General features: G+C 45.0%; 3 protein-coding genes and 1 long non-coding RNA gene across 6 annotated transcripts; 2 read left to right on the forward strand and 2 right to left on the reverse strand.

Annotated features, from left to right (window-relative positions):
- Positions 1-25: 25 nt before the first annotated feature.
- LOC143006730 (ADP-ribosyl cyclase/cyclic ADP-ribose hydrolase 1-like) lies at positions 26-3294 on the forward strand. 2 transcript variants are annotated; one of them, XM_076157978.1, is made up of 8 exons: positions 26-348; positions 1124-1250; positions 1347-1482; positions 1584-1666; positions 2123-2196; positions 2482-2571; positions 2682-2765; positions 2879-3294. In XM_076157978.1, exons 1-8 carry the CDS (start codon positions 161-163, stop codon positions 2934-2936), a joined length of 840 nt encoding a protein of 279 aa, XP_076014093.1. In that variant the 5' UTR covers positions 26-160; the 3' UTR covers positions 2937-3294. The 2 variants fall into 2 exon arrangements, with proteins under 2 accessions (XP_076014093.1, XP_076014094.1); XM_076157979.1 differs by having other exon boundaries at positions 26-342.
- Positions 2153-2917, reverse strand: LOC143006733 (uncharacterized). Its single transcript, XR_012964334.1, has 3 exons — positions 2834-2917; positions 2421-2622; positions 2153-2240 (listed from the first exon to the last, which is right to left on the reverse strand). It is a non-coding gene; the product is annotated as an uncharacterized LOC143006733 (long non-coding RNA).
- A 1818-nt stretch (positions 3295-5112) lies between the features above and the next one.
- On the forward strand, positions 5113-10024 carry LOC143006938 (uncharacterized). The gene is made up of 10 exons (XM_076158303.1): positions 5113-5230; positions 5830-6076; positions 7075-7193; positions 7354-7444; positions 7694-7756; positions 7848-7913; positions 8133-8261; positions 8374-8451; positions 8572-8697; positions 8911-10024. The coding sequence occupies exons 2-10, from the start codon at positions 6029-6031 to the stop codon at positions 9028-9030; spliced, it is 840 nt and encodes a 279-aa protein (XP_076014418.1). The 5' UTR covers positions 5113-5230; positions 5830-6028; the 3' UTR covers positions 9031-10024.
- LOC143006937 (cocaine esterase-like) lies at positions 9069-12897 on the reverse strand. Of its 2 annotated transcripts, none has more exons than XM_076158301.1 (13): positions 12675-12897; positions 11818-12016; positions 11515-11653; positions 11238-11371; positions 10829-10982; positions 10652-10756; positions 10466-10567; positions 10238-10378; positions 10072-10152; positions 9753-9894; positions 9507-9656; positions 9338-9410; positions 9069-9228 (listed from the first exon to the last, which is right to left on the reverse strand). In XM_076158301.1, exons 1-13 carry the CDS (start codon positions 12736-12738, stop codon positions 9069-9071), a joined length of 1644 nt encoding a protein of 547 aa, XP_076014416.1. In that variant the 5' UTR covers positions 12739-12897. The 2 variants fall into 2 exon arrangements, with proteins under 2 accessions (XP_076014416.1, XP_076014417.1); XM_076158302.1 differs by having other exon boundaries at positions 11818-12012; positions 12671-12897.
- Between the last annotated feature and the right edge of the window lie 921 nt (positions 12898-13818).

The following is a 13818-nucleotide window of genomic DNA, read 5'->3' on the forward strand; positions in this document are numbered from 1 at the left end:
GCGAGTCTTCGACCAGTGGCAGCAAGCGTGGGGAGCGCGCGCACGACAACACCAGATAAACGTGAGGGTCTTGGGGGCGCGTGCTCTGCAGTGACAGCGCAGCCAGTTAAACCATAACTTTAACTTTAACTGTCTCTGCCAACTTTATTCTCTATTAAAAATGGAGCAACGCGAGCGCAGCGGGTCGAAGAAGAGGCGGAGGAGCCGCTGCTTGCTCGTCGGCGCCGGTGTCGCGGTTCTCATATTTATTATCGTCGTTGTAGCTGTGGCAGTTTCACTCCAGGACAAAACGGACTTCAAGACGACGTTCGTTAGGAGATGCGAGGAGTTCACGAGCAAAGACAAACAGTGAGTGTTTCCCCCTCAAAAGAACATTTACTTCTTAAAGGGGAGTTTGAAGTAACTTTGCACACACCTGTTGCAGTGTAAGTATAAGTATAAAACAAAACAAAAACAAATGAAAGAAAAATTCATTGTTTACCCGCACTGCAATTCGTTTGGTCAGAAATACAAAATGTATCAAATTTGACCTCAAATTATTAAACCAATTATCTGCATGATGGATAGACTTGTTTAATACTGCAGGTGGACGGCAAGAAACTGATCTGAGCTACCGTTTGTTCTTGGTGACTTGAAGCTTATTACCTTATTACTTTTTGTGTATTAATGACAATTATACTGGGGTGATTCATTCTGAGCCCGAGTTGATAGAGGGCAGAACTCAATCAAAGCTGCAGTCCTGGATCAGAGCCAGCTAATAACACGCAATAAAGCAGTATATCTTATCTGTCTCCTACAGTTTACAGGCTTTGGACTTCCCTGAAACATATCATCTCATATAATCTTTTACATGAAATGACTGAACCCTTGTTTGTGGAGTTCTGTATCAGGCTCAGAACTTATCAGTCAATCCTCCTTGATCATTCTTCCCTGTACTGCTGCTCCTCAGCTGGCATTCTTAGGAGCAGTACAGACACCAACATGTTTAAATATGAATATAAGGATAACTGACAATAAACTCTGATCCTACTGTGAGCGCCCTCTGCAGGAAACACGGAGGTATCGGATGTGTGGAAGCTCTTGATCCTCATTTTCCCTCTGAACTCTTCTATTCCTTTATCAGGCTCGACTGCGAAACAGCATGGACTGCCTTTGAAAAGGCCTATGTAGGGAAGGATCCATGTGAAGTTCCCATGGGAGCCTACGACCCTCTGATAGCCGCCACGCCCTTCAAACCCTCCTGCAACAGAGTAAATGTCCATCATCATCATCATCATCATGTTGCACATCTGACCGCCTCTTGAGAATGTAAGACTCATGTTGTGATACTAACTTTCTGTGGTTAGATGATGTTCTGGAGCAAAACCAAGGATGTGGTCCATGACTTCACTGCCAAGAAGGATTGTTTCGTCACGCTGGAGGACACGCTGCTGGGGTCGGTGCTGGACGGGCTCACCTGGTGCGGGAAGGAGGGCAGCACAGGTGAGACGCGACCTCCACAAAGCTCATCTGACTCACTGCGTTTATGAAATACAGCAAAATGCACTGACAACTTCTGTGTGTGTGTGTGTGTGTGATCTCAGAAACATTCACTACTGGGTGCCCGGGATGGACACAGTGTGAGCACAACCCCGTCCGCTCATTCTGGAACAGAATCTCAGCTGGGGTGAGTGTGTCGATATGTGTGTTTAACATAACACCCAGGAGAGGCTCAGGAAGCGATGCAGATGTTTGCCTATAAGCACGTGAGTTTGTGTGTTGTGATGAAGAGGAGAAAGGAGAGGTTTTTGCTCGCTCTGGGCTCTCATCAATAGGGCTTTGTGCTTGGTCTCCATGGAGCCACATTGCTTAGCCTTCTCCTGAGCGAGCGGCGACCCACACACACACACACACACACACACACACACACACACACACACTCACGGGAGGCTTTGCACTTTCCCTTCAACTCTGGTGGCATTCAGGAACGCACAGCAGCTGAAGAAAACCTCTAACTGACCTCAAACATATGCTTACATGATGTTAAACACAGGAAACACAGAATACACATTGTTCTAGAATAGATGCAACAGATCACAATAACTTCTCATATCTACCACATCTAACTTCTTCCTGTGTGCAGTTTGCAGACGCTGCCTGTGGTGACGTCACCGCGATGCTAAACGGATCCATCACCACGCCGTTCCACCCCGCCAGGTAAACTCCACCCCTGCCCCCGCCCGATGACAGCTTCATGACCTCTTAATAACACAAACAAAACAAGCACGTCCTGTTTGACTCTTTGATTATGTCACACAAACCCACTACTTAACCTTTGTCCTTAATGGTTACTGTAGCTTGAAACTCTCCTAACCTGTCAGACCTATAATTTGAAAACGTGTGTTCTATGCCCGTGTGTGTGTGTGTGGGCGCTTCTTTACCAGCCTGTGTTGCTCTGTTGTCACACGGTCTTTTCTGAGTTGTGATGTTTTCTCCTCACAGCATCTTCGGCAGCATTGAAGTGAAGAGATTCAACTCCACCAAGATGAGAACCCTGAACGTCGTCCTGGTCACCGACGACACATCGCCTGTGTAAGAGCGTCTCTTCACACACCGACCCGTTCCTTTAGCTTTCCGGAATGCCTGTGATTGATTTTATGTTCAGCAGTTGTATTTACATGTGGTGTGTTTCTTCTTTTTAGGGCAAATTGCAGTAATCCATCTTTAAAAGACCTACAGAAAGAGCTGGATAAAGGGATTAAATACTTTTGCAAGGAAGTCACAGAGTAAGTATAACACTGTATGTGTGTGTGTGGGTGTGTGTGGGTGTGTGTGTGGTGTCAGGAGTGCTTACTTATATCAGGTTACTGTTAACCTCTTGTTGTTTTTCTCTTTGCAGCTCAAAGATCGAGGCGTGCGGCTCAGATCCACAGAAACCGTGCGGCTCCTGCTGGTGAAGGAGTCCACACTGATGATGTCATACATGTTCACACAAACACCGACATACAAACCATTAGAGCAACCATTAGTTTTATTTGAAATTGCACATTCACACGTTAACAGTGTGACTTTATATGCGTCTTTTAATCACAATTACGGTTGTCTGAGTGTGCATGTGTTTGTATATATGTGTGTGTGTATGTGTGTGTGTGTGTGTGTGTGTGTGTGTGTGTGTGTGTGTGTGTGTGTGTGTGTGTGTGTGTGTGCTGTAGGCTAAAATAGTGCTGCTATCCAATTACATGCAACTGACTGTGTGACCTTTGACCGGGTTGAGATTTTGTAACATTTGTAAATAAAATGTAAGTTTATATAAAATATCTGATTCACTTTATTTGTCTCCAAGCAGAACATTTGGTTCAGTTGCTGTTACATACACACACACACACTTATATCAAACACATATATAGCACACACACACACACTTATATCAAACACATATATAGCACACACACACACACACACACACACACACACACACACACACACAGTTCCAACACTTAACTACTTTATTACAATTTCCTTAAACCCTCTTTCCATCCTGCCAAGAATCTACAAATTGAGCGTGTCTCCTTAGCGCCACCTACAGACCTGACCTGTAAAGTGTCACCAATCTGACACACTGCTGCTTAAATATGTAACAAAATATAATCTACCCACATCAGAGATGACAAATGCTCTCATATTCTTATAAAGGATGATTTGATTTTTGACAATACATAGAATACATTATTAGAAAGTCTGTGTGTGTGTGTGTGTGTGTGTGTGTGTGCGGCTGCCACTTTGGTTTGGTGATGACACAACTTTCGCCCACGAAAACACAAAACAAAACCAAAACTTACAGCCCCAATTTTGAGTGTGGGTGTGTGGGAAATGGAAAGGCTCTGTGTGTGTGTGCGTGTGCGTGTGCGTGTGTGTGTGTGTGGGGAGGGGGGGAAACAGAGACGCTGCCCTTTTCTATTCAGTGGTTTTGCGTTGACTATTGTAGGTGCTGTCCATGTTAGGTTCCACTTTGAGAAACACTGATTTTTTACACAATGCTTCTTCGTGGTTAGATCTTATAAAATACTCTTTTTAAATAGATCACAGAGTTTGGGGCAACTCCATGAGAAGGAGCTCACTGACTACAGATGTGTGTTACAAAAGTGTGTTGCTGAACCACAGGTGGGAAGTTCAGCGGTTGAGTTAAACGAGAGTGTGTGAAGGAAGGAGGAAGGTCGTAAAGCACAGCCGGGGGCGCCTCCTCTTTCCTTTCTGCTGAGTTGCTGTCTTACGTCACGTACCGTAAACCAGCAGGCGGCTGCACTCGGTGCTGGGAAGAGACGCGTGAGCTTCAAACCCTGTGCGGGTGTCACACGCGGCCACCGAGAGGGGCCCCTCGGTCAAACCACAGCCGGGGGCAGGCCTGTCAGTCAAATACGGTAAACGCACAAGTGGAGTTTCAGTTACTAATGCTGCCTCAGATTGACATCACACAAACTAATAATATCACTTTATCCCACTTTTCAACATAAACAAAGACCAAATAAGGATGTGGCCTATTAAGTAAAGTAGCAGTAGGAGGGAGTGAGTAAAACTGTAACCATAGTAATAGATCCTGACATGACGCTACGAATAAGAACTAATACAGGTACATGAGACTGGAAATACAAGGTTTAAGAGACCTTTAAGTATATTTAAGGGAATTATGATAAAGATTAGAATGGCTTTGACTTTCTCAGAGGCCTGACATGATAAGACAAGTTCATCTTCACACATACTGTTTAATCTGCTTTCATAATAATCCATCGCATGACAACGTTTTGAAAGTCATTTAACACATTGATTTTATTTCTTGTGAATGTTGGATTTCTACGAACACAGTCCTGCTGAGTGGAGCGGAGCAGACAATATAGGATCTCTGACGTCGCCTGAATACTTCTTAAGTGATCGCATGATAAACGTACATGTTCCTATTTTAGTTTTAGGCTCAATTTTGAAAAAGGGCAGATGAAGACCACCAGCCCAGGATCTGGCCCTGTTCTGTATCGCGGGCCTCATTTTGAACCACTCAGAGTTGACTCGGACTTTGGATGTATGCACAACACTGACTTGGTCCGAAAAACGCTCAATAATGAACAGTCCAGGTTGTCAGATCTTAACAGCTGCATGTGTGAAAATATGGAATGATAAAAGTAAAAATAAGAAGCCCAGGCAGTGGATTCTGCAGCCAATCAGATGAGAGTGTGCAGCCGAGTCCCCCGCACGAGTCTCAGTAAGTAGATGAGGAGGAGGAGCAGCGGCAGGGTAATTTCCCATGTGTGTGTGTGTATGTGTTCCCTGAAGGCGCTCTGAGTCAACACCTCTGAGAACACAGTGTAAGAGCTTTAGATTGTGTAAGATGTGTGGTTTTCCCATAATGAAACTATTTCAGGTTTGATTTTCGGAGCTTTGGGGCTGACATTAGAGTGGCTTCAGAAAGGCTTTCCGGCTTCTTGCCGCGTCGCGTGTGACTCTGAGGTTAAAACACTGCTGTGAAATTACACACAGCCCACTGTAAAAAATGACTCGCCTCAAGGATCACATTTTAAAAAAAGTTAAGAGTTCAGTTGATTTATGGAACATGATTGAAAACCTGTATTAACTGAATGAACTCATGATTAAATTATAAATATTAAAATATAATGGCTAATATATGATAAATAATATTCTATAAATGTCAGTAAATGTAATAATTATGATCATATTCCTATATGGGGGTTGTGTTTTAAATATATAGAAGTATTTCTGTGACATAAGTGCAGCTAATTCTGAATCAAACATTGTTAAGCTGTGGAATGAAACCTTTCTTCTTTTGCGCGTCATCTTTTACAGTGTCGCTCTCATAGCTCTTCCTCTTAGTCACCCATCAATACCATCACAACTGGATTATTACTGGTTGAGGTGTGAATCAACTGGTTGTACTTTCCTTTCCTCGGATGAGCGGGCAAAGGCTCACTAAAGGGAATCCCAGCAGCTGATTGGCCGGTTTCGCCACACGGGATGTCCTCTCTATAATAACCAGCCGGGGCTGATGCAGAGACGCAGACGCAGGTGGACACCACACATGTCAAGCAACATGGTGAGTGCTCTTTTACTACATTGGATTGAGATTGATTGTCTTTATCTGTAATGTGCCTTTTGTTTATGTTTAATAAGGGGTTTAAAAAAGGGTGCGATTGATAAGTTCTTAGCCGAGCGTAGAGGCGATTTGCTCAGAGGTGTTGCAGTTTTATTTCAACATTATCTCCTTCTATTTTGACACAGTTTAGCAGAATTCTAACTCGATCCTTCACAGTTGACTTAAGGCCACTGAGAGGGTTAAGCTCAAAGCCTCTTTCCAAGTTTGGGAAGAGGGAAAGGTCTAAAAAAGGGGGTCAAGTAGGGTGGGTCACTGATCCGGCTCAGAGGGACTTTGGTTAGAGATACTAAGATACTGAATTTAAAAAAAGAAAATGTGCTGGACGTTCAGGATTTAAACAACTTATTTTATAGCGCAAAACTTTGTTAGCTTCCTTATGGTTCAGGCTCAGACCTATCCATCAAACCGCTGCTCTGAGGGGTCACCATCCTTGTTCACTGCTTTCAGGCTCAATATTCCAATCATCACCTTTTCATTACGCCTCATCTTTGTTCAGTTATAGCTTCGCATATTCCGCCCCAATTCGTGTTTACGAACATTTTACCTCAATCTGCCAGTTCTCTGTTGTTTCCGCTGTTGTCTCTTAAATGATCACGTTTTTGTTTTTGCGATTACATCTTAAGCACTTTCAGCTGCACTAATCAGGGACACTGATAACAAATGTTTTGACATTCGAGAGCCCCGGTGGTGTATTTTCGGCCCGGTCATGTGTCTGTTTAGGGCCTGGATGCTTTACCATCAAGTAGCTGTGGGACAGCTGCAAACGTACAGGATCAGGCGGTGAAAATAGAACTTAGAATTTAGTCAAACTGGGTCAAATAAGGGAGAAATACACGATTGATATAAGACGTATAAGACAAGACATCAGCTAGAGTATTTTTAATTATTTGACCTTTTCTGTCGCCTCATTGGTTTTGTCCTCTTCCTTAATTTTTCAGTCTCGACGCGAAGAGATGAAGGAAACGGCCAGCGTGCAGAAATCCCACGCCACTGTGGGAACGCAGAAGGACAAGAAGTCGACCCCCAGACTGTATCCCTCACTGCCACACACACAGTGGTGAGTCACATCCTCGCTATTTACAACACACTCCCATCAACGTAAACAAAGAGTGACCGGGAAAGATAGTTATGGTCTGAAATCAGTTTAGATGTTCTATCGGTGGAAAATTGACAATCAGTTCTGACCTCATTTCCTCATCCTCTTCATCATTATTCAGGTGCGAGGAAGAGGAGCCGGAAAGTTCCCCCAGAGAAACGCTTCCTGCAGCTGCCGCCCGTCTTCCTGACAGTCTGTTGGGAAACAAGCAGGTCGGTTTACTCCTGTAGTTTTTGCAGTTACGCCAGAAAGAAATTTCCTTTTCCTTTTACGCCTCTCTGACACCATCTAATTCCCAAACACACAAGTAAACAACCCCCAGGCTTTTTTGTCTTACCAGAAAGGCTTCAAGTCAAAAAATTCCAATGATGTGTAAAGGGAAGTCAGTGGTCATATATGGCGGTGAATAATAAAAAAAGAGACACACATTTAACTGGTTCCTCTTTCTGTCTTTGCTTTAGTCAGCCGTGTCCGGCAGCTCGAAGAAAGCTCAGATCGTCATCTTGGAGGCACAGAGGAAAGAGGTGAGTTGACTTCAAAACCGCCATGACACAACACGGCACTGCGACCTGAGCAGTGGAGTGATTCTAATATGTTCCTTCTGTTCTTACTCAGCTCCTCTCCATCAACGAGCGATGGGCCAAAGAGTACAACACCATGGTGCAGTATTACAGAGAGAAGGTAAGACATTTTTTAGCAAAGGTTAAGGAATTTTCAATCATGGTTGACCTGAAAAAGAGAGGGACAATCACCTTGGATTGAATAAAAATGTGAAATTGAAGCCAATCAAAGCTGAAATGATGAATACAGCATTGGGGTGTTGAAGGGTTTGAATGTGTCATAGATGAGCTAATATCTACTCTTGAGTTTAGTGTATTGATGAGGAATTGTTTCTCACAGAGGGGAAACAGTGATGTCACCTCCGAGTTATGGAAAGCAGAGTGTGAAGCGAAGAGGCTCACGGCGCAGAACAGCACTCTGACCAGGAGAGGGCAGCACCAGCAGGAGGAGATCAAGAGACTGAACATGGTGAGTGATGAAACTGTGCTGGATTATTACAAACTAAAACCAAACCACATACCTCTCACACCGACGACCAGGCAGATGTTAAGTTTGTGCTTCCTTCTATGTGCTCATCCAGGCCTTGGAGGAGGCGCTTCAGGTCGCTCAGCCGCCCAGCGAGGGTGGAGACACACATGAATCAGTCTGGAAACACCAGGTGAGCTTTGTCTACCATCAAACACAACATCCATCCTTTGTTTGTCACTATTTCTTAGTCAATCCCGGAAATTCTTACAGTTTTCCTCATATCGCATTTCTTGTTTTGCTCCAACAACAGGCTGATGTTTTTAAGGAGGACTTCATGACAGAGCGACGAGACCGGGAGAAGCTTAAAGGCAAACATCTGGAGCTGGAGAATAAGTTTAGAAAAGCTGAAAAGGAACTACGCATCCTTAGATCTCAGGTAACCCATGTTTGGAGTGGAAGTCATGAACTGAACCCTTATAAGATGAGTGGAAATCATCTACTGTCACCAGATCCAAACCCAATTCCAGGATTCTTTGTCGCTCTTGTGTATATTAAGGTTTATTTAGGTGTCACCAGTGAGAATTTAACAGAATAAAAGCAGAAATCATTCCAAATCTCTTATGTCGTGTCTTTGTCTCTGTCTCTCCAGATGAGTTGTCGCTGCAAACATCGAGACGAACCCCCGAACAGGGAGGGACACATCTGCGCCAAAGCCTGCCAGGACAACCATCAACACTGCCAGTTGGAGCGCCACAAACACCCCTCGTAAAACGTGTGTGCCGATGCCTCAGCTCGGCCTGTGTTTGATCACAGCTCTGATTTGGTCTGGGATACGAGGACGCGGTCGAGGAAGCGGGCCCTGTTCCGTTTCAGTCTCTGACCCGCGGCGGGCTGTGGGTTCAGCTCCAAGTAGTTCTCGCTCTGGTCGTAAGGAGGCCAGCGCACCAATCCGGACCCGTTTGGTGAACTAGTGTGAGGAAAGCAAACACATCAGACTGAAATGCTTGAACATTCCGGAAGTACATGAGAACCCCCACAAGAGGGAGAAGACAGGAAAGGAATCAAATGACTCTCACCCCGTGCGTGCAAAGTTCCCTATGTATGCCATGGCTGCTTTACTCAGCTCCTCCTCTTCTGGCGTCACGGGTCCTTAAGGAGACATTGTTATAGCAACGCCCCAAAGACGACCGACATGGATTATGTTTATGAAAAGCTCTAAAAACCAATCGTCTTCTTCCCCAGTACCTGTGATTGTCGTATGGCCGGTAGCGAAGGCGGTGCCGAGCACAGATAACATGTCATCCAGGTGATCTGCTTTCACAAAGCTGGGCCGCAACCCGTGGTGCATCGCTGGCGAATGCTGGAACTCGTACACGTACACGGTGGCGCCCGCATCTGCGAGGAGCGACGAGAAAACAAGCAACAAGTAACAATCTCTGAAAGTCCTCGAGCCTCTGGACACCCATGCGTTTTTCATTTCTGGGTTTGCACCTCTGTGGTACGCGGCGGCTTTCAGGATAGGAAGCACCAGGGCCAAGTCGCCTAGGATCTCTGTGAAGGCGTCCCGTACATCCTCCGGAGAGGCGTTCTGTCCGAGGTACTCGTTCAAAATCTGTTCATTCACACCTGTGCCCTGGCAACCAGAGGAGAGGACACAAGGAAGGACACATATTTATTTGCTGATTTTATGGATTATATGTATGTAACACTGATTTTCCTGTTTGTTGTTTGGCGATTTTGACGATAAATGATTGATGACAGCATTGTGAGTCAAGGTTCTTATTAAAGTGAATCACGTCGGGTCTCTTACATGGTAGGGAAAGAACTGATCCAGAACTGATATCACTGCCTGTTCCTCCAGACCGTCCTGCCATCCTGGGGGGCAAAAGAGCTGATGGTAAAAGGACAGGTTAGCGTATTCACACACACATGTACACAGGCATGCAGTATATGTGTGTGTGTATAAAGCAACACACCCGGGGAAGAAGCCACCCAAACTCATGATTGGTCATTCCAAAGATCATAGGGACCTTGTGGACTTGGTGCTTCTTAAGGAGCTCCTCGGGTCGAGCTTTCAGGAACACGCCGTCGATGGCAGGAACCAGAAACACGTTAAACTGAAACACACCGAAGAAATAAAGTCAATTACGTTGATTTATCCACTGATGAAACTCATAGAAAGCCTGGTGGATTTAACTTCTTACCTTCTTAATGGCGTTTAGAATCTCCTCCTCTGACTTGTCCTTCACACACTGGACTAGTTTCTCGTTGTTGCTGTGGTAACACTGGGTCAGATTAGCGATCATCTGTAAGAGGGAAACCTGAATATGATAGCGGCTGAGAGGAGAACAGAAGCGGCGGTGGTGATTTGGGTGAGTGTGTGTTGGTACCAGGGCCTTAGCCATAGGGTCACTGGTGTAATGAGCTTCCAGCGGTACGACTCCACTCATGGCGATCCCTCTGTGGAACAAACCCTCAGCCAATGGGGACAGAACCTGTGCAGGATTGAATGAAGTCATTACAAAGGTTCGGGTATGACAGGAACCCGACATAACGTCGTAACTCACCAGCACGGAGATGCTGAGTGCACCGGCTGATTGTCCAAAGACGGTGACCGACTTCGGGTCTCCGTTGAAGGCCTGGATGTTGTCACGAACCCACTGCAGACTGGCTACCTGGTCCAGCAGGCCCCAGTTTCCAGGACAGTGTTCATCTCCAGTACTTACAAAACAAAATGAAACAGTACTCACTGATCTCTGCTGGCCTCTGCTGGCAAACTGCAAGAACTACATCTACTGCATGAGTCATTGCGCAAGTCTTGAAATTCCCCACAGGTTATGACAATAAGCAGATGAATGAATGGATTACCAAGTGGAAGATTTAACCACAGAACATCCAAATACTTCTTAAGCAAAAGTACCACAATGGAAATCACCTTAAAGCTATTAAAGTAGTAAAACTAAATGTGACTCCTACCTTAGGAATCCCAGAATACTGAGACGATACTGAATGACAACAACAACCACGTGCTGATAGGCTGCCAGGGGGGAACCATCATACTGGAAGGCTCCACCTGCAGTCAGTCGTCCTCCGTGAATCCACACCATCACCTGGATCACACACACACAGACAGACAGACACACACACACACAGCACTCGGCCTGTTTTCAGTCAGTTTCCTACATTTTTCGATATTTTTTTGGGGGTAGCAAGCGTCATGTTTCGATCCGCAAACGCTGCCCTACCCACTCACCGGTAGCTTCTCCTCCGGCTGGGTGTCAGAGGGTCTGTACACATTGAGGTAAAGACAATCCTCAGACATTTCCACTGATGGGAACGTAACAGGGAAGGTTTGAAACGCCGCCTCACTAAACGCCGTATCCTGCGGACACCTTTCACAGACAGGGAGAGAGTGACTGATCACTGAGAGCAATGTTTTACCTCACACATCAAATACTTAACTGTCAGCTGTGTTGTATTAGTACCTCATGACAGCCACAGGCCACATACCTAAGCACAAACTGGTTAGAATCAACGGGACGCTGTGAAGACTCACATTTTGGGCATTTTGGTGGCGTCTCTCACTCCCTCCCAGGCCTCGGCTGTCTGGGGGGGAGCGAAGCGTAGGGGTCCCAGAGGCGGCCGGGCAAACGGGATGCTCAGGTACTCCTCCACCAGCTCCTCTGTGCCCCGCACTGTCCTGTAATGACCTCGCACAGCACCCGTCTGTAGAGTCGCCACAGGACCTGAGCTCCCTGAGGAACAACAACATGTATATGATATATTACAATGACAATGTGATTTTTTGATGTGACTTTTCTTAACTTAAAATAAGGGAATCTGAGTTAACTGAAAAAAGCATCTGAGATAACAAAAAGCATGTGATTACTGGACATTTTGTTAATTGTTTTATACAGAGAGGTGAAGAAAAAAGAAAAAAGAAACGATGTGATTGAGGTGTAAATGAAAACAAAGTAGCGTTGGCAAATCTCAACCAGATTTGATGACAGGACCATTTCATCAGATGACCTTAATGCTGTTAGTGTGATGATGTCATTGGTTCAAATTCTGATGGAAGTAATAAAAGAGAACAGAAATCGAGACCTGGGCATAGTGTCAGTACAGATGGATAACAGATAAGAGAAGTTCAATGTACATTTAAACGTGAAATTATTCTCTTAAAATAAACAAACTGTTTGGAAATGAAAGATTGGGGAGTGTTGGGCAACGAAGTGTCGTTTAACACATACTGTTGCTAAAGGTTACAAATATATCAATGAAAGTATCGATTTTTCGTCATTACGAGAAGAATGCGGCTGTGACTGCAGTCGCTGCATTCACGTACATCACCTCGCTTGAACCCGCTTACAGACAAGAGTCACTGTGTGTTGTGACGGCGTCGTGTAAACTTGCCTGTTCCCTGCGAACACTGGAAGAGGACAAGGACCGAGCAGAGACCGAGCACAGCGTCTCCCATGGTAGAAATGTGTCTGACCTGAACACCTCAAACCGGGGACAGAGTCTAACTCCCCCCCACACATGAATCAGTTACTATGCGTTGGAACGTGAACGTCTCACACAGCCTGAGCAAAAAGGAATAAATCAACTAGTTTGGACGTGTTTGTCCTCTCTCGCCTTCGGGTTGTCGGTGCTGCTCCCTTGTGGCCGGAGTGCTGCTCTGCGGTTCTTCTCTCCCCTATTAGTAACAATGTTCCCTCTGTAATTGAATTGAATGTGTAATGTAATGACTGTTTCATGTTCAAATGCTTTATCATCCCACTGCTTTACATGTAAAAGGAATAAACAGCCATAAACTCACACTTTTTGTGAGTATATAGGTGCTTAAAAATAATGTTTTCTACGTGTTTGGGGTTCAGCTAACTCCTGTTTGTCTACCAGCTGAAATGAAATAAAACAAAATATAAACACGTTGGACTTTATTTAGACATTGGAGTGGAGTCTCCTGTGCCAGTCTATAAAGCTGTGGGAGGACTTGTTCTTGCTCGGGTCGTCTTCCAGGTTGATAGCTGTCAACCATGTTACTCATCAACCTATTAGCATAAAAAACAAAACACGTGAAGGTGTGAGTGCAAAATGCTCACAATCCATATCTATCTGTATCTGTACTCCACATATTTCATTTTCACCTGCCTTTGTTGTGATGCTCTGCCCCGTGTCAGCCAAATTGCAATCTTGACTCTCTGCGCAAACTCTCCACCTGTTGCGCTCATTATTGTCTCCGAAAATGAGCTTTTTGTTCTTATGGGCTGGTAAATCAAACAACTCGTGCTAATACTCTTCCACTTCCTGCGACATGTTGAGAAGAAACCCAATAACTATCACGAAAAGTGTGAAACCCACGAAGGCCCACATGTCAGGCATTAAGGACACGCCGATGCGCTTTGTGGACTCCTCCTCCTCTTTGTCCCTGTCTGCAGTGACCCTTTGCACTTCTTCAACCAGATTTTTGATTTCCGTCATGACCTCATTGTATAACTTCAGCTCTTGGATTTCCTCCGTTTGTAGCTCCTGCGTGTCCGTTTGCACCTTAGATTGT

Source organism: Genypterus blacodes, unplaced genomic scaffold (assembly GCF_046128005.1).
Source record: "Genypterus blacodes isolate CSIRO-AG114 ecotype Tasmania unplaced genomic scaffold, CSIRO-AGI_Gbla_v1 ptg000076l_1, whole genome shotgun sequence".
Classification (NCBI taxonomy): domain Eukaryota; kingdom Metazoa; phylum Chordata; class Actinopteri; order Ophidiiformes; family Ophidiidae; genus Genypterus; species Genypterus blacodes.

Coding starts and splice junctions, on each gene's coding strand:
- LOC143006730 (XM_076157978.1), top strand. CDS start 161: ATGGAGCAACGCGAGCGCAGCGGGTCGAAGAAGAGGCGGAGGAGCCGC. Junction 1,483..1,583: donor CGGGAAGGAGGGCAGCACAG/GTGAGACGCGAC, acceptor GTGTGATCTCAG/AAACATTCACTACTGGGTGC. Junction 2,197..2,481: donor ACGCCGTTCCACCCCGCCAG/GTAAACTCCACC, acceptor TTCTCCTCACAG/CATCTTCGGCAGCATTGAAG.
- LOC143006938 (XM_076158303.1), top strand. CDS start 6,029: ATGCAGAGACGCAGACGCAGGTGGACACCACACATGTCAAGCAACATG. Junction 7,194..7,353: donor TCACTGCCACACACACAGTG/GTGAGTCACATC, acceptor ATCATTATTCAG/GTGCGAGGAAGAGGAGCCGG. Junction 8,698..8,910: donor TACGCATCCTTAGATCTCAG/GTAACCCATGTT, acceptor CTGTCTCTCCAG/ATGAGTTGTCGCTGCAAACA.
- LOC143006937 (XM_076158301.1), bottom strand. CDS start 12,738: ATGGGAGACGCTGTGCTCGGTCTCTGCTCGGTCCTTGTCCTCTTCCAG. Junction 12,017..12,674: donor CCAGTGTTCGCAGGGAACAG/GCAAGTTTACAC, acceptor GTTGTTCCTCAG/GGAGCTCAGGTCCTGTGGCG. Junction 9,657..9,752: donor AGCCGCCGCGTACCACAGAG/GTGCAAACCCAG, acceptor CGCTCCTCGCAG/ATGCGGGCGCCACCGTGTAC.